The 19746-nt window shown below is 40.8% G+C and overlaps 3 protein-coding genes across 3 annotated transcripts in view; all 3 read right to left on the bottom strand.

Moving 5' to 3' along the window:
• Positions 1-19746, bottom strand: part of LOC130294951 (olfactory receptor 12D1-like) — a 36073-nt gene that overhangs the window by 16064 nt on the left and 263 nt on the right. The gene's annotated exons all lie outside the window — the stretch shown is intronic.
• On the bottom strand, positions 5954-6880 carry LOC130294949 (olfactory receptor 12D1-like). The gene has a single exon (XM_056545104.1). It carries the CDS (start codon positions 6878-6880, stop codon positions 5954-5956), a length of 927 nt encoding a protein of 308 aa, XP_056401079.1.
• Positions 16949-17878, bottom strand: LOC130294947 (olfactory receptor 12D1-like). The gene has a single exon (XM_056545103.1). It carries the CDS (start codon positions 17876-17878, stop codon positions 16949-16951), a length of 930 nt encoding a protein of 309 aa, XP_056401078.1.

The raw sequence follows: 19746 nt of genomic DNA, 5'->3' as shown, positions 1-19746 counted from the left end.
GACCTGCGTGATTGCAAGACATATTGAAAGAGCCATAAATGCTGCATAGCGCCTTTACTTACAGTTTGGGGTATGAATCGTGCACACTGTATACCTATAGGTTGTACCATAGCAGCTCAATTATTAGCGTTTGCATCCGAGTATATTAGCATTGTAATGCCACATAACGTGAATCTTATTGATTTTAGCAAACACGCATTATATCTACCTGGTTGTGACATCGCAGTGCAATTAACCCCTTCATGACCCAGAAAATTTAGATTTCTGGTTTACATTTTTTCCTCCTTCCCTTCTTAGACCCTTAACTTTTTATTTTTCCACTAACAAACTTGTATTAGGGCTTACTGTTTGCTAGACAAGTTTCATTTTCATTGGTAGACTTTATTTTATCATATAATATATTACTAAGCCAGAAAAAATTATATGCAAATTTGAAAAAAAATATATGAAACTGCACAATTTTGTGGGGCAATAATTTTTCTCTGAGTTCACAATACGGTAAAACTGACATGCAAACGTAATTCTATGGTTCGGTATGATTCCAATGATGCTCAACTTGAACCATTTGCTGAAAACCTGCCCCACACCATGATGTTCCCACCTCCAAACTTCACTGTTGTGATGGTGTTTTAGAGTGATGTGTAGTGCCATTTTCCCCCCAAACATGGGGGGAAATTTATCAAAAACTGTGTCTAGGAAGAGTAGTGCAATTGTCCATAGCAACCAATCAGATTGCTTCTTTCATTTTTAACAAAGCCTCAGAAAAGAAGCAATCTGATTGGTTGCTATTCGCCACTGCACCACTTTTCCTCTACACAGGTTTAGATAAATCTTGGTGTGTATTATGGCATCCAAACAGTTTCATTTTGCTCTTATCTGACCACACTATATTCTCCCAGTATTTCACTGGCTTTCCTAAAAGTTGTGCAGCAAACATACAACTTCACCATGCGTTTTATTCAGCAATGGAGACTTGTGTGGTGAGCATGCATACAGGCCATGGTGGTGGAATGCATTACTTGGTCAACTCTTCTGATCTCCTCTGTCAGAGATCTTGTGAGGAGCACCTGGTCGAAGCAAATTTATGGTAAAATAATTGTCTTTCCACTTCCATATAGGAGCAGGGTAGCGCCGCAGCGCCGCGGCCATGGCCGTGGGAGCTACTTTTTAATGTTGTGTCCCCTCAAAATAACTCAACACACAGCCCTTAATGTCTCAACCTTGGAAACAAAAGTGAGTACACCCCTAAGTGGAAATGTCCAAATTGGACCCCAATAAACCGTTTTCCCTCCTCAATGTCATGTAACTCATTAGTGTTAAAGGGTCTCAAGTGTGGAAGGAGGAGCAGGCATCTTACATTTGGTGTTATCGCTCTCACACTTTCTAATACTGGTCACTGGATGTTCAACATGGGACTTCATGGCAAGGAACTCTCTGAGGATCTAAAAAATGAATTTTTGCTCTATAGAAAGAAGGTGTGGGCTATAAGAAGATTGCCAAGACCCTGAGCTGCAGCATAGTGGGTAAGACCATACAGCGATTCACAGGATAGGTTCCTCTCAGAACAGGCCTCGCTATGATCAACCTAGGAAGGGATAATAACAATAATACATTTTTCACATAGCGCACACAAATTCTGAAGTGCTAAACACTCAAATTGGTCCCTGTCCCCATTGGGGTTCACAATCTAAACCAATCAGTATGTTTTGAAGTGTGGAAACCCACACAAACACAGAGAGAACATACAAACTTTTTGCAGTTTTTTGTCCTTGGTGGGATTTAAACCAGGACCCCAATGCTGCAAGAAAACAGTGGTAACCACTAAGCTGCTGTGCACATGCTCAGTGTCAGCCTTTCAGTGCTTAGACCATACGCCAAGGTTGTGAGCTTGTGTATTTTGTTCAAAATAATAACTAATCCCTCATGTTTAGCATATGAGTATATATATATATATATATATATATAGTTAGCATATGACTATATGTATATATATATATATATATATATATATATATATATTTAGCGCTTGTACAACCCACATCGGTGAGCAGTTACTGATTTGAAACGAATCCTGTTGCATCAAAGGATATCACAACACAAAGCATTGTATGTTCTTTTTTTATTTTATTATATTTTGCCCATATAAAAGAGTAATGGTTGTGGGAGCTCAACATAAATCAAGATAAATCCTAACTGAGGATACTGGATAGATAGAGAGAGAAACAAAAATAGGGGGTGCTCCCAGTATAGAATGCAATGCTTAATCTTGTGTCGAATTTAGGTAGTAGCTCACAAGAGATAGTTGTGAGTGGAATTGTGGGAGCTGCTGCACTCCGACCGGGGCTGGGCTCATATGCAAGAGCCAGTAGGGAATCACGATAGGCAACTGGAAGTTACAAAAACTGGTCTTTAGGAGGCGCTGCTCGCGTATGTAACAGAACGGAGAGACTCAGGCCAGCATCTGAGTCTTTACCCCATACTACATATTCTTTCTGTAACAATTTTCTTCTTCATCTTTTTATCATACTCTCAATTTTAATGTCTTTTAGCATTGCATGTTTTGGACCCGAGGAAGGCACTTTGTATGTGCCAAAACGAGTTGTCCGCCTTTTTTTGCAAAATAAATAATTTTGTCCTATGTTGGCCTGAGTCTCTCCGTTCTGTTACAGATGCGAGCAGCGCCTCCTAAAGACCGGTGAACTGAGGATACAATGATACACACTACCCTATGTGTCAAAATACTATATCCTAGGTTAAAGGATAATTTAATCCTCTAACCTAGTAGGACTGTTTACAATTGTATTTTCCCTATAGGCAGAACCAGCCTTGATGACAGATATATTTTAACCGGTTGCCGTCTGAGACGGCAACCGTTGTATGGCGCAGGGTACCGACTCAAGCCGTGCCATACCGGCTGGCCACCAGCTGATTCCTGTAGCTGGGGGCCCGGCATTAATAGCTGGCCATTAACCCTTTAGATTGCCTCTATCAAAGTTGACAGCAGCGTCTAAAGGGACATTTAAACCATCCCTGGACTGGGGTGGGGCGATTCACTTCTGAGGTAGCCTGAGTGCTTACCTCACTTCCTATGTCGGCTGCTGCGCTGTGAATGGTAAAGCCTGACAGGACCAGGCTTCATCAATCGAGCACAGAGCACACAGATCAATGTGGTTCTATGAAACCACAATTATCTGTATGAGGAATCTAATGATTCCTCCTAAAATTCCCTTAAGGGGACTAAAAGTGAAAAAAAAAGTTGAATAAAAAGTTTAAAGGAAAACTGTCAGCTTGCTCCCTCTTGCTCCCCCCCTCCCGCACTAATTAGCGGTACTGGCTGGTAGTGGGGGGATGCTGATCAGTTTGATGCTTACCGTGCCCCGATCCGCCCCGCTGTTCATCCGAAATCTTCTGTTTTATGTATATGCTAAATAGATGCTAACTGGCACAGGCGGCATAACTGGCACTCTGACGTCAGCACGACTCTCCCACAGCGCCGCCCAGCTCATCAATATTCCTCCCCTCCTCTGCCTCTACCTCTTCATTACAGAGCGGGGAGAAGAGGGAGAGGCAGAGGGAGGGGAGGAATATTGACGAGCTGGGCAGCGCTGTGGGAGAGCAGCGCTGATGTCAGAGTGCCAGTTACGCTGCCTGTGTCAGTTAGCACCTAATTAGCACATACAGAAAATGGAAGATTTCGGCCGAACGGCGGGGCGGGTCCGGGCACAGTAGGCATCAAACTGATCAGCGTCGCCCGCACTACCAGTCAGTACCGCTGTTTAGTGCGGGGGGGTGGGGGGTAGCAAGCTGACTGTTTTCCTTTGCTGACTGTTTTCCTTTAAAGGGGTACTCCGGCGCTTTGACATCTTAAGATGCCTGATCGCAGGGGTCCCGCCGCTGGGGACCCCCGTGATTTTGCACGTCGCACCCCGTTTAAAATCAGTCCCTGGAGTGTGTTCGCTTTGGATAGGGGATAAGATGTCTAAGCGTTGGAGTACCCCTTTAAAGGAAACACCCATTAACCCCTTCCTGTATATAAAAAATATGCTACCATAATAAAAATAAACATATGTGGTATCGCCAGGTGCATAAATGTCCGAACTATAAAAATATATTGCTAATTAAACCACATGGTAGATGGCGTATGCACAAAAAAAAAATCCAAACTCCAAAATAGCGTATTTACGGTCACTTTTTATATAATGAAAAAATGAATAAACAGTGATGAAAAAGTTCAATCAATACAAAAATGGTACCGCTAAAAGCTTCAGATCACAGCGCAAAAAATGAGCCCTCACATCACCCCATACGCAGAAAAATATAAAGTTATAGGGGTCAGAAGATGACAATTTTAAACGTATTAATTTTCGTGCATGTAGTTATGATTTTTTCCAGAAGTAAGACAGAATCAAACCTATATAAGTAGGGAACCATTTTATTCGCATGGACCTACAGAACAAAGTGAAGGTATCATTTTTAACGAAAAATGTACTGCGTAGTAACGGTAGCCCACAAAAGTTACAAAATTTAGTTTTTTCTACAATTTTATCACACAATAATTATTATTTTTTTTGGTTTTGCCGTAGATTTTTGGGTAAGAAAACTGATGTCATTACAAAGTAGAATTTGTGGCGCAAAAAATGAGCCATCATATGGATTTTTAGGTACAAAATTAAAAGGGTTATGATTTTTAAAATGTAAGGAGGAAAAAACGAAAGCGCAAAAATGGAAAAATGCTCTGTCCTTCAGGGGTTAAATTCACTCTGTAATAGTATCCATAAACACTATACTGCAGTGCCGTTCACCTTTCGACAACAGGGAGTACCCTGTATATCATAAGTGACATTTTATATATATATATATATATATATATATATATATATATATATATATATATATATACTCTATTACAGTACTTGGTTTTATATATTTTTATCAGGGAGTGTTACATTTTTTAAACATTTATTTATGGAATAAAAGTTACATTTTAGGGGAGGATTAATATTTTATTTAAATTTTTTGGGTGATTTAAAGGTTTCTAACATCCACCAGCTCAGTGATGTCATCATGAAGGAATGGAAGAGGACTCCAGTGATAACCTGTGAAGCTCTAGTGAACTCCATGTTCTTAAGGGAGTGGTGGGAAATATTGATGCACACACAAAATATTGACACTCTTGGCCCAATTTGGACATTTTCACTTAGGGTTGTACTCACTTTTGCTGCCAAGGTTTAGACATTAAAAGAGTAGTGCAGTGAAACATAACTTATCCCCTATCCAAAAAATAGGGAACAAGTAAGGCTGGGTTAACATATATAAGGCATCTGGCATATACACATGATCCTAATTATTTGAATGGGACAATTCACAATTATCTAGCGTCTCAATATTGACGCCGGATGGTTGGACACGCCGGAGGGCACAGACAGGGGAACACAGCTTGCTGCCCACCATGCAGAAACAATGGATGCTGGATGCCATACAACTGATGAAAACTTTTCATCAGTTGCGGAATCAGTTGCGTTGAGATCTAGGCTGAGTTCACCTATGGCGGATGCTAGACTCATGTGAACCCAGCCTTATAGACTGCTGGGACCCCCCATGATCTCCTGAACGGGGCCCTGGCAGTCTGCTGGAAGCTTCAGTTTCAACCCCCACAGGAAGCCGCTACCGACACGCCTCCTCTATGTATCTCTATGGGATACATGGAAGGGGCGTGTCGGCCGCCGCTTCGTACGGGGGTCCGCACGCCCCCTTTCAGCAGTCTTCCGGGGCCCTTTGCCTTGGGCAGCAGAGAGGCTAGATTCACCACTGGACACCCAGAAAAAATTGGTTTGTGGTGGTTTCAGGACTGGAGCAGACAAACAAGCAATTCTGCATGCTTCTGCAGCATTTTTTTACTTGACGTTGGATTACCCCTGTACTTATGATATCTTATGATATTGCATTTATTTGATCAACGAGATAGTTTAAGGAACTTCTTTATTATGTTCTTCATGTCTTTGTTTCGTAATGTATATATAATGGGGTTTAACGCTGGAGTTATGACAGTGAACATTATGGCAGCTGATCTCTCCTGATCTAAAGAGCCATTTGAAGGTCGGATATAGGTAAAGATGGCCGTTCCATATTGGAGAGTGACCACGGTAAAATGGCCGCTACATGTAGACAGCGCACGTTTTTGTCCTTGGGAGGTCTTAATTTTTGAAAGAAATTTGCAAATAAAGACATAGGAAAGAAGAGTTAATATTAAGGTTGTTATACATATTGTTCCAGTGACTCCAGCAAGCAGCATGAAATTTAGTGACACATCGGTACAGGCCAAGCTCAGCACTGGTTTAACATCACAGAAGAAATGTTTCACTACGTTAGGGCCACAAAATGGAAGCCTTGAGGTCATAATACTGTGTATTGATGCATGTGAGAAGCCAATAACCCAAGAACACGAGGCCAAACATAAACAGACATTGGGACTCATGATTGTGGAGTATCTCAGGGGATGTGCAATGGCCACGTACCTGTCATAGGACATGGCTGAAAATAGTATAATTTCTGTGCTACCAAAGAAATGGAAGCAATGGACTTGTAACATGCAACCCCAAAATGAGATCATCTTTTCCTTAAATACAAGATCTATAAGAAACTTGGGGACAACCACCGATGAGTAACAGATGTCAAGGAAAGCCAAGTTGTATAAGAAGAAATACATCGGCGTATGGAGAGAGAAATAAAAAATAGGAATAATCATAATAAATAGATTTGCTGCCAAGGTTACTATGTATAATAATAGAAAACATAGAAGAAGAATGACCTGGAGATTGTCTTGAATTCCTAGGCCAGCCAAGACAAAGTAAGTTACTGAGGTGAAATTGTCTGCGTTCATTGTATGTATTGTATCTGAAACACAACAGAATAAAAAAAATATTGTAATCATAGAATAGATGTGAAGTACATTTTGGGTCCAGGATAATGCATTTCATTACTTAAGGGCGTCATCACATATATGCAGCAAAGCAGCTCAGTGACTGGCCGCAACTGACAGCATAGGCCATCGGTTGTCTATAAGTCCGGCACCCATTTATCGCCGCAGCCTGGATGGTGAAATGCTGCAAGATGTGATCTTGGAATAATTACATATTCTCTTGGAAAGTTATTGCTTCCTTAAAATAATAAATTACTTTTTTTTTACATTTTCCCTATTTTACAATATATATTTAAAAAAAATAAAGAACCAGCTGAGTACCCAACGTTGCCTGTTTTTTTCCAATTTAATCCTTGTGGGGGGAGGAAAAGCAACATAGGAGGAATTACTTGTCCTCATATCCCATCCTCTTATCCCAACCTCATATCCCATCCTCTTATCCCAACCTCATATCCCATCCTCTTATCCCAACCTCATATCCCAACCTCATATCTCATTCTCTTATCCCAACCTCATATCCCATCCTCTTATCCCAACCTCATATCATATCCCAACCTCATATCCCATCCTCTTATCCCAACCTCATATCCCATCCTTTTATCCCAACCTCATATCCCATCCTCTTATCCCAACCTCATATCCCATCCTCTTATCCCAACCTCATATCCCATCCTCTTATCCCAACCTCATATCCTATCCTCTTATCCCAACCTCATATCCCAACCTCATATCCCATCCTCTTATCCCAACCTCATATCCCATCCTCTTATCCCAACCTCATATCCCAACCTCATATCTCATTCTCTTATCCCAACCTCATATCCCATCCTCTTATCCCAACCTCATATCATATCCCAACCTCATATCCCATCCTCTTATCCCAACCTCATATCCCATCCTTTTATCCCAACCTCATATCCCATCCTCTTATCCCAACCTCATATCCCATCCTCTTATCCCAACCTCATATCCCATCCTCTTATCCCAACCTCATATCCTATCCTCTTATCCCAACCTCATATCCCAACCTCATATCCCATCCTCTTATCCCAACCTCATATCCCAACCTCATATCCCATCTGTAACGCCGAGCGCTCCGGGTCCCAAGGCTTCCCCAGAGCTCTCGCGGCATCGTAGTAACAACAGCGCTCCGGTCTCTGTCTCTGACCGCGAGCGCTGCTGTGTTCGCGCCGGCGGGGACGCGATCCGTGGGACTGGTCAGACCTGTTCACGGATCGCACCCTGTTCTACTCACCCTCCTCCTTTGTCTGTCTCATCCCGGCGCACGCGGCCCTGCTCCCTAGGGCACGCACGCGCCGATGTTCTGAGATTTAAAGGGCCAGCGCACCGTTAATTGGTGCCTGACCCAATTAGTTCTAATCACCTCCCTACATTATTTATACCCACTTCCCCTTCCTGTCCCTGCCGGATCTTGTTGCCCTAGTGCCCTGAGAAAGCGTTTTGTGTATCCCAAGCCTGTGTATCCAGACCCTTGCCGTTGCCCTTGACTATGAACCATTGCTGCCTGCCCAGACCTTCTGCTACATCCAACCTTGCTCTTGCCTTGTCCCTGTGTACCGCGCCTGTCTCAGCTGTCAGTAAGGTTGAGTCGATATCGGGTGGAACGACCTGGGGGTTACCTGCCGCTGCAAGTCCATCCCGCTTTGCGGCGGGCTCTGGTGAAAACCAGTAACCCCTTAGATTCCGTTCCCCTGGTACGGCCCACGCCATCACCCCACTGACACAGAGGATCCACCACCAGTGTCCTCTCTGCATACCAGTCCGGATCCTGACAACCTCCACCATGCCTGCACAGCCTTTGGCTGCTAAATCATGCTGGGAGTTGTAGTATTGCAACAGCTGGAGGCACACTGTATGGGAAACATTGCTATAGCATATGAAATGCACTACAAGTAATTCCTTGCTATGATGTTTTGTTACATTTTCTTCAGTTTTTAGCTTTTATAAAAAAAAAAAATCACACACACACACATATACACACACATATATAAAGCACAATGTGTGTATGTATGTATGTGTTGGGATTTGGGTTTGGGATATGAGGAGGGGATAGGGGGTCAGAATTTAAAGGGGTACTCCGGTGTAAAACGTTTTATTTTTTTTATTTTTTTTAATTCAACTGGTGCCAGGAAGTTAAACAGATTTGTAAATTACTTCTATTAAAACATATTAATCCTTCCAGTACTTATTAGCGGCTGTATACTACAGAGAAAATGCTTTTCTTTTTGGATTTCTCTTCTTTCACGACCACAGTGCTCTCTGCTGACCATTTTAGGAACTGTCAAGAGCAGGAGAAAATCCCCATAGCAAACTTATGCTGCTCTGGACAGTTCCTAAAATGGACAGCAGAGGTCAGCAACGAGCACTGTGGTTGTGACAGAAGAGAAATTCAAAAAGAAAATCATTTCCTCTGTAATATACAGCCCCTGAAAAGTACTGGAAGAATTAAGATTTATTAACAGAAGTAATTTACAAATCTGTTTAACTGTCTAGCAACAGTTGATCTAAAAAAATACGGGATATGGGGACAAAAGTGTCCTCATTTGTTGCTTTTCCTCCCCCCACAAGGATAAGGTAGGAAAAACCGGGCAGCGCCAGGTACTCAGCTAGTAATAATAATAATAATTGGATTTTGATAACATGTGACCTAAAATCTGACTGGTTGTAAAAGATAATTCCCTCAATTTTTCTGTGCACCAGTCTAACACATCTTCTTCATGGTGTTTTGTAGTATTCTACATGAAATGCCCCGTATGCTAAATCTCTTGCACCCCATTTCCTTTGACAGAACATATTTTATGGAAACAACATATTTCTACCTCCTGCCCAAAAACATTTAGGTTCCCATGCCTTACCGTTATCCTTATGTTCTTTAGTTCTTGGCTAAACAGCGCAGTCATTTCTTTACAAGGGAAAGGACTTTTTGTCTGCATCTTATATAGGGATTTATTCGACATCGCAATTACCATTAAGTGCCCCAATGGGTACAGTCTATAGAGGATTTCTGAAATTCCCCCAACATCAGGAGACATAATATTTAACTGTTATGTCTCCTGAATAGGGAACAGTAAAGGCTAGAGTTATGCGAACGTTTCCAAGGTTCGTTTCATTGGGCTAGCCAAACTTTCCGAAAAAGTTTGGTTTGTGTCGAACAGGTTCTCAAACCTGCAATGAAATAAGCCATTAAACAGGTGTATAACACCTAGGAATGTATTCAATTAAGTTTTAAAGGGATAGTCCAGTGGTGAAAAACATATCCCCTATCCTAAGGATAAGGGATAATTTTCAGATCGCGGGGAGTCCAACCGTTGGAGCCCCCAGTGATCTCCGGTATGGGGCCCTGACAGCCCACGGGAAGGGGGCGTGTTGACCACCGCGCGAAGCTACGGCTGACACGCCCCTTCAATACAACTCTATGGCAGAGCTGGAGCCCCCAGTGATCTCCGGTATGGGGCCCTGACAGCCCACGGGAAGGGGGCGTGTTGACCACCGCGCGAAGCTGCGGCTGACACGCCCCTTCAATACAACTCTATGGCAGAGCTGGAGCCCCCAGTGATCTCCGGTATGGGGCCCTGACAGCCCACGGGAAGGGGGCGTGTTGACCACCGCGCGAAGCTGCGGCTGACACGCCCCTTCAATACAACTCTATGGCAGAGCTGGAGCGCTGCCTTCGTCAATCTCTTGCTCTGCCATAGACTTGTATTAGGGGGACGTGTCGGCCACCACTTCGTGCAGTGGTTGACACCCGCTATCTGGCCAGCATGCCGGGCCCCTTAGGATAGGGGATATGTTTTTCACCACTGGACTACCACTTTAAAGTGGTTTTAAAGGGAAACTCGGGTACAGACGTTCTTATCCCCTATCCACAGATAAGGGCTAAGTGTTTTTTTCATTTTTGCACTTTCATCTCATTTTCGTCCTCACCTTCTAAAAATCATAATAATCATGTTTTAGTGTTTACATTTTCCACCTACAGACTATAGGGGAATATAACATGCAATCATTAGAATACACACAATGTCCAAAGCTATTCCATAGCATAGCATTGATCAGTGTTATCAGGGTATGGATGTGGGATCCCATTAAAAACATCTCTGAGTTCTCTAACTTGAAACTAACTTTCTATTGCTTAAATAAAAACAACCATGCATAAAATAGTAAGGTGCAATATAGCACAAAAGTTATATATATATATATATAAACATATAGGTCTCACCCACCCGTAAGCACACCTGCATTCCACCCTAATCTTTGCCCTAGTGGCTGTTGGGTACCTTCAGCTGGTGCACATTGAATAGATGGGGCCCAGACAAAGTTCTGTTTCACATTCTCACTTGAAGTGAGCTGAAACTCTCAAAATGACAGCAAATGGATATCAAGGTATTTTATCTGTATGTGAGTTCAGGGTGTCCTGTTGTAAAACAGGGAAATAGGGGTTTCAGGCTTACTCCTTCACAGGCTGTAAATCAACTTACTAGCCTATTCCTCTAAGCTACTGCAGCACTCTTTGAATTAGGATCCTAACAGGCTGTTCCAGGGTTGAGAAGACTTTTTATATTTTTATGATTATTTTTGTTTCCATTTTTTTTTCAAATAGGAAAAGGGGGGTGATTTAATGTTTTATTAGTGAAGGGGTTAAATCACATTTCTTAACTTTTTTTACACAATTTTTTAGTCCCCATAGGGGACTTTAACATGCAATATTTAGATTGCATAGGGGGTTCAATGCTGTGCCATAGCATAGCATTGATCAGTGTTATCGGTGCTCCATTGCTCCAGGCTGCTGAGGCTTCGGATGGCGAGGAGGCAGGTAAGGGCCCTCCCGCTGTCCCCTAAGCTGATCAGGACACTGCATTTTCTGATCGTGGGGGGGGGGGGTGTCTCATCATAAAGTTTGATCGGAAGTCTGAGAGGGGATAAGTGTCTGCGAATAGGGTATCCATGCTGGATCTCTTCTTTAATGCCTTGCAAACAGCTTGAAGCCAGTCAGGAGGAGGTATAGGGGTGAGTCAGTGGCACAAGAAAAGCAGATTTAGGCTGGGTTCACATATATCAATTCTTTGGCCTAGGTTTCCCTCCAGCATGCACTGGAGGGAAACTGATGCTAGAACTGATCCCATTAATTTGAGTGGGACAGTTCACAATCATCCAGCATCTCAATTTTGATGCCGGATGGTTGGACACGCCGGAGGGTACTGGACAGGGGATAGGAAGCTTGCTGCGTTCCCCTGTCCTCCGTCCAGAAACAATAGACGCCAGATGCCATACAGTTGATGAAAACTATTCATCAGTTGCGTTGAGAAATAGGCTGAGTTCAGCTATGATGGATGGATGCTGGACATATGTAAAACCAGCTGTACATAGGGTAAGATTTCACAAAATCTGTCTAGAGGAAAAGTGGTTCAGATGCCTATAGCAACTAATCAGATTTCTTCTTTCATTTTTCACAGGACTTTAAAAAAATAAAAAAGCAATCTATGCCACCTTCCTCTACACAGGTTTTGATGAATCTCTCCCAAAGTTTATAAGGTTGAAGACAAAAGTCCATTAAGTTCATCCTATAACCCCCTCCCCCCCATTGGGCTGATGCCAAATGTCCCATGACAGATGTAAAATTCTTTCTTGAGTCCAATATGACAATCAGAATAAGGCCCTTGATCAATGTTCTATCCATATAAATCTAATATCCATAATCCTTAATATTATATTTTTTGATAAAAACATCCAGGCCCCCCCTTGAACTAATTTAAAGAAGGATAAGGGATAAATGTCTGATCACGGGGGTCCAACTGCGAACAAACTTTTTTTTCCCGATTTTGCAAACACATTGGCCCTCACTTACTAACAGAGTGGGGTTTTGCTTTTGTGGGGTTCATTTTATAGGTGTTATTTTTTTCCTATGTTATTTACTAAGGTGTTGCTTTTGTTGGGAAATTTTGGTGGACATGTGGTGCTCATGGCAAGTGTGGTACATGATGATAAAAATACTGCAAAAAATGGCCTTTTCACTCGTTCAGCATTTGGCAACCCAAAACAATTCGTCACTATAGAAACTTTTTGACATTTCTGTTAAAGGAGTTATCCACCATAAGGTGATTTTAGTAGTATGTACCTGCCAGAACTAAGTATTTCCTGTTGAATTTCATTCTTTAAACTACGCATCCCGTAGCTCCATAGTTTGTAAGTTTGAGGTCACTTTCCTCCCTCCCACACATCAGCCACCCCACCCATTGAAATAAACCTGTGATCTCTTCAATGCAATACACTAGTGTTTCCTAATCTGGTTGCCTACAGCTGTTGCAAAATGAACTCTCTAACACCCAGAGGTCGCTCTATCCATTGAAGCAGGACAAACTCCCTATGATCACCTGACTAGTGATGTCAGGTCTCGACGCACTGCAACCTGGGAAATCCTGTGAAATGAGTCATTTTGTATGTTGTTTAAAATAAATATTGGGGTGAAAATCCCAGAAGAATTGTCAGAAAACCGTCACACACAGGTACAGACACTATATTATGAACTACACTAACTTTACAGCCCCTGTAGCAGTTTAAGTTTTCATTTTGAGCCTTAATAAAAAATAAAATAAATTAAAAACACCTTTTTTACTCATTGAATTATATTTCAATATCTATAATTCTACACACATTACAAATAGGGAACATATTAAGTTAAAGGGGTATTCCAGGCAAAAACTTTTTTTTATATATATATCAACTGGCTCCGGAAAGTTAAACAGATTTGTAAATTACTTCTATTAAAAAATCTTAATCCTTCCAATAGTTATTAGCTTCTGAAGTTTTCTGTCTAACTGCTCAATGATGATGTCACGTCCCGGGAGCTGTGCATGATGGGAGAATATCCCCATAGGAGCTGGACAGCTCCCGGGACGTGAGTCATCAGAAAGCAGTTAGACAGAAAACAGCAACTCAACTTCAGAAGCTAATAACTATTGGAAGGATTAAGATTTTTTAATAGAAGTAAGATACTGTTTGTGTGATATTTTCTGACCATCTATTTTGTATTTTGGATTGCCGGGTTAATTTGAAACCACGCCCCTTTTTTATGGTTTGTGGTGGTTTTGTCAGGACATTTGGGGATTTCTGGCGCACCATGATACATGACCTTGCATAAAGGTTGCAGTAATGTTGCAATTAGCATGTGCCAAAAACAAATAAGAAAGGTTGGATTCAGTTTAGTAAATGAGGCCCACTATTTAATTGAACATTCAAGCATACCAGTTGTTTGTAGTGGTAGATAAATAGATTGGGAAAATAGTTGAAAAAAAAAAAAACACCGTTTACGCAAATAAGTGTGCAAGTTTGTAGTAGGGGCATCTGTATAATGGGGGAAAATTGTACAAAAAATAAGCTTTCCGTAAGGTTTCTAAACACTTTGGCCCTCATTTACTAATGTGGATCTGAGTGGCTTTGATTTGTTTCAGCACCGAAAATTTTGAGCGGCTTCATGAATTCACAAAATCACAGTCTATCTTCTTGAGAATTCACATTAAAAAGTGTGAAAAATCAATAAACTTTTCTTACCATGTGGAAGGTCGTGAGAATACAAGAATTTATGTGGAAAACTTTGATTGGTCTTGCATGTAGGATCATTTATTAAATAGCAACAAATTTGCTAATTTGTTTTTATTTGTTTACAAATATTATGTTTAACTAAAAATAATATACCGTAGACATTTTAATGAGCACAGTTTTTTTTATATTGCTTTTATATTGCTTTGGCACCCAGGACAGGTATGTATGGTACAGCACAATTAAAATTAATATTTTTCTAAGCAATAAAAAATAAATCACATCAAAACTGCACATATTGTAAACTGACTCCAATCCACTTATGAGTCTAATCAGTTCACCTGGCAAGGATGAGACTCCAGTTACTTTCTCTGCAAAGCCAGAGGACTCATAGGGAATGTAGGCAGCATTAGAAACCATTTCATATGCATGCCATATGAGCTAAAACAAGTAAGAACAAGACATAAACAAGAACCTCTATATGTAAGCAATACATAAATAAATAAACAAATAAATGAATAAAAAAATAAATAAATAAACATATATATATATATATATATATATATATATATATATATATATATGTATATATATTTCTATATATATATATATATATATACAGGGTGGGCCATTTATATGGATACACCTTAATAAAATGGGAATGGTTGTGGCACATTAGTATATGTGTGGGGGGAAACTTTTCAAGATGGGTGGTGACCATTTTGAAGTCGGCCATTTTGAATCCAACTTTTGTTTTTAATAGGAAGAGGGTCATGTGACACATCAAACTTATTGGGAATTTCACAAGAAAAACACTGGTGTGCTTGGTTTTAACGTAACTTTATTCTTTCATGAGTTATTTGCAAGTTTCTCTTTGTTTACAGCCATTGACATGTCGTCGAGGTTAACACGTGAGGAGCGGATAGAAATTGTGTTGATGTCTGCTGAAAGCAGTAACCGGGTCATTGCAGCAGATTTCAATGTAAGACACCCTACGAGACCACCCATCTCCCACTGCTTGCAAGTTTCGTGAAACTGGTTCAGTGTTGGATTTGCCAAAATGTGGACTCATGAAATCTGTCACTAATGAAGAAACATCAGTGGCTGTCCTAGCTTCATTCAGCAAGAGCCAACAGCATAGCACTCGCCGCATGTCACTGGAGAGTGGCATTAGTCGAACATCCCTTCGGCGGATATTAGCTACTCACAAATGGCACCCTTACAAACTCCAGCTACTACAGCATCTCAATGAGGATGACCCAGATCGGTGCACTGAATTTGCAGAATGGGTAAAACAAAAATTGGATCCGGACCCTCAGTTTACGCAGAAGATTTTGTTCAGTGATGAAGAAACTTTTATGTGAATGGTGAAGTTAACAAACAAAACCACCGCTATTGGTCTGACACTAACCCACATTGGATAGATCCCTCCAAGACTGTTGGGACACAAAAATTGATGGTATGGTGTGGTATATGGGGTACAAAGATAGTGGGGCCATTCTTCATCAATGGAAACCTCAAGGCCACTGGATATGCAAAATTGCTACATGATAATGTATTTCCCTCTTTATGCACTGAAGCTGGCACATTCCCTGAGTTTTTCCAGCAAGATGGTGCACCACCACATTATGTTTGTCAGGTCCGAGCATTCCTAGATGAACAGTTTCCTGGAAAGTGGATTGGTCCTCGTGGGCTAGTTGAATGGCCTCCAAAGTCTCCCGATCTGACCCCCTTAGACTTTTATCTTTGGGGTCATCTGAAGGCAATTGTCTATGCTGGGATGATACGAGATGTGCAGCACCTGAAACTAAAGATACTGGAAGCCTGTGCTAGCATTTCTCCTGCGGTGTATATAGAAGTATATAGCAGTATATACAGATACTGGAAGCCTGTGCTAGCATTTCTCCTGCGGTGTATATAGTAGTATATAGCAGTATATACGGATACTGGAAGCCTGTGCTAGCATTTCTCCTGTGGTGTATATAGTAGTATATAGCAGTGTATACGGATACTGGAAGCCTGTGCTAGCATTTCTCCTGCGGTGTTGATATCAGTGTGTGAAGAGTGGGAGAAGAGGGTTGCATTGACAATCCAACACAATGGGCAGCACATTGAACACATTTTATAAGTGGTCAGAAACTTGTAAATAACTCATGAAATAATAAAGTTACGTTAAAACCAAGAACATCATTGTTTTTCTTGTGAAATTCCCAATAAGTTTGATGTGTCACATGACCCTCTTCCTATTGTTGGATTCAAAATGGCCGACTTCAAAATGGCCGCCATGGTCACCACCCATCTTAAAAAGTTTCCCCCCTCACATATACTAATGTGCCACAAACAGGAAGTTAATATCACCAACCATTCCCATTTTATTAAGGTGTATCCATATAAATGGCCCACCCTGTATATATATATATATATATATATATATATATATATATATATATATATATTATTTGTAATATTATGTTTTTAATGGAATCTGAAGAAAAATTTCTTCAAAGCTTTCTTCATTACTTTGTTCCTTAATGTATATATGATTGGGTGTAAAACTTGAGATATGATGGTGAGTATAACAGCAGCTGTTTTGTCTTGATCCAAAGAGCCTTTTGTAGATGGCTGAGCAAAAATGAATATGGCCGTTCCATATAAGAGAGTAACTACAACAAGATGAGCACTACACGTAGACAGGGCATGTTTTTTTCCTTGTAAGCTCTTGATTTTAAAAATACATTTTCCAATGAAGATATAGGAAAGGATTGTTGGAATAAAGGTTATTATAACAATTGTTCCAGTGACTCCAGTGAGCAGGTTGTAATTTAGGGACACATCTGTACAGGCCAAGCTCAGCATTGGTTTAACATCACAGTAGATATGTTTTACTACACTTGGTCCACAAAATGGTAGCCTTGAGGTCATGATAGTGTGTAACAATGCATGTGAGAATCCAATAACCCAAGAACACGAGGCCAAGCATAAACAGACATTGAAACTCATGATGGTGGAGTATCTCAGGGGATGTGCAATGGCCACGTATCTGTCATAGGACATGGCTGACAACAGTACGACTTCGGTGCTACCAAAGAAATGAGAGAAAAGTACTTGCATCATGCAACCATAAAACGAGATCATCTTCTTCTGAGACATAAGATCTATGAGCATCTTGGGTACTATCACTGATGGGGTACTGATGTCAAGTAAAGCCAAGTTCCCCAAGAAGAAATACATGGGCGTATGGAGAGTGAGATCAGAAATAACGACAATCATTATAAAGAGATTTGCTGCCAAGTTTATTATGTAAAATAAGAGAAAACTTAAGAAGACGATAACCTGAAGATCTGCTTCAATATCTAGGCCAGCCAAGACAAAGTAAGAAACCTTGGTAGAATTGTCTGAACTCATTGTAACGTATCTTGAACCTAATATTGTTAAACAGAAATAATAATACGTATGATAGACACAATGGCCCTCATTTACTAACAGAATTCCTACTCTTTTTGTCGGGTTTGGCGCCTAAATTCTGTAGCACGGACCATGCGACAGAATGTGCGACAGAAAAAACCTGACAAACTCAGAATCACTCAGAGTGAAAAAAAACTACAAAATGGGCGTGGTTTTCAGGGAAAGGGGCATGTTCCCTACATTTCATCCAAATCACTCGTCTTTTCTGAAAAAACGCTCTGAAAATGTGAATCTTCTGGGAAGAAAACCCTACACTTTAAAGCATGTATAAAGTTACCGAAAGCGGAGTAAATTATTAAATACCATGAAGATACAATGGTCGGAACAGCAAAAAACACAACAAAGCCTACACTCCACTCTTAGTAAATCAGGGCCAATACATTTAAATGAACATCATTAATTAATTAAATAAATAAATGCATAAGAGAATCAATCAATAAATAAATAAATACATTTAAAAATAAAAAATTATATCAGTAAATTATTAATGAAAAATACATAATCTGTGATTCAATGGAAGAACAATGTGATAGAAAATGCAAAACCAACCATTACATGTTTGTACGTGTAAACAAATAAATAAATAATGCATAATCTGTGTTAGAGATGAGTGAATCAAATCTAACAAAGTCGAATTAGTTCCGAATTTCATGACAAATTTGATTCGGACAGAATCCGAACTTCGACTCGATTCTAAATAACGTATTTCTTCATTAGTGACACCCCTACAATCGTGCTGTATAATGTATTGATTCAAGTGGTTTTCTCCTGCGCTGGCATCTCTGCAATAGATAGGACGATCGTATCAGGTGTCAGGAGTGACACGCGCTGTGATCTATCCTCAACTCCAGGTACGACTGCTCCCAACATGGACCACGCTCTGCACACTCTGCTCCATGCTGGGAGCTGTAGTACCTGCATTAATAGACAGACCACAGCGAGTGTCACTTCTGACACCTGATGCAATCGTCCTGTATAATGTATAGATGCAGCCGGCCACTCTTCTCTTCTCTGGTCCCACTGTAGTATAAGTATATGCCGTACATATAACAATTATTCATATTTCCCACAGAGAGTTGTGATTGGCTGGAACCATCTGGCCAATCACAGCTCTCTGCGGGAAATATGAATAGGTATATGTATATATATATATATATATATATATATATATATATATATAGCAGTGCAAGGGACCATTATAGAGTGGCTGGCCGCATCTATACATTATACAGGAGGATTGCAACGGGTGTCCGAAGTGACACGGGCGATCTTTCAATTAGTACAGTTACTACTACTACAGTGTGTTCCATGCTGGGAGTAGTAGTACTACCTAAAACATGTAAAAAAAAAGTGAAAAACACACATTCTACATTTTTATTATTGTTGGCGAAATTTTTAGTGCCCTGCCCGCCCACATAAATTGATGTATAAAAACAGATGAAATAACGGGTGCTAATGGCTGAATAACATCCATCAAAATAACAGGCATATTCATCCTTTAAGACACGTTATAACATCCATCATGTACTGCCGTTTTAACACCTCTGCCTACACACTCCCACAGCTGGGACTACTACTACTCCCATCATAGAACAGACTTGTTTCTATGATGAAAGTAGTAGTTCCCCGGCTGCGGGAGTCTGCTGGTGGCTGGGGAGGCTACATTAGTGTTTGTACTACTACCCCCATCATGGAACAGACTCTGTTCCATGATGGGGGTTGTAGTACAGGGGCTGAGGGAATGACCACGCTGGGTCTCACTTCTGAGAATATTATTATTATTACTATTATTATTATAAGTAGTAGTG

The sequence above is a fragment of the Hyla sarda genome, chromosome 11 (assembly GCF_029499605.1).
Source record: "Hyla sarda isolate aHylSar1 chromosome 11, aHylSar1.hap1, whole genome shotgun sequence".
Classification (NCBI taxonomy): domain Eukaryota; kingdom Metazoa; phylum Chordata; class Amphibia; order Anura; family Hylidae; genus Hyla; species Hyla sarda.
The sequence above is the reverse complement of the archived record's forward strand: the minus strand, read 5'-3'. Positions and strand labels throughout refer to the sequence as shown.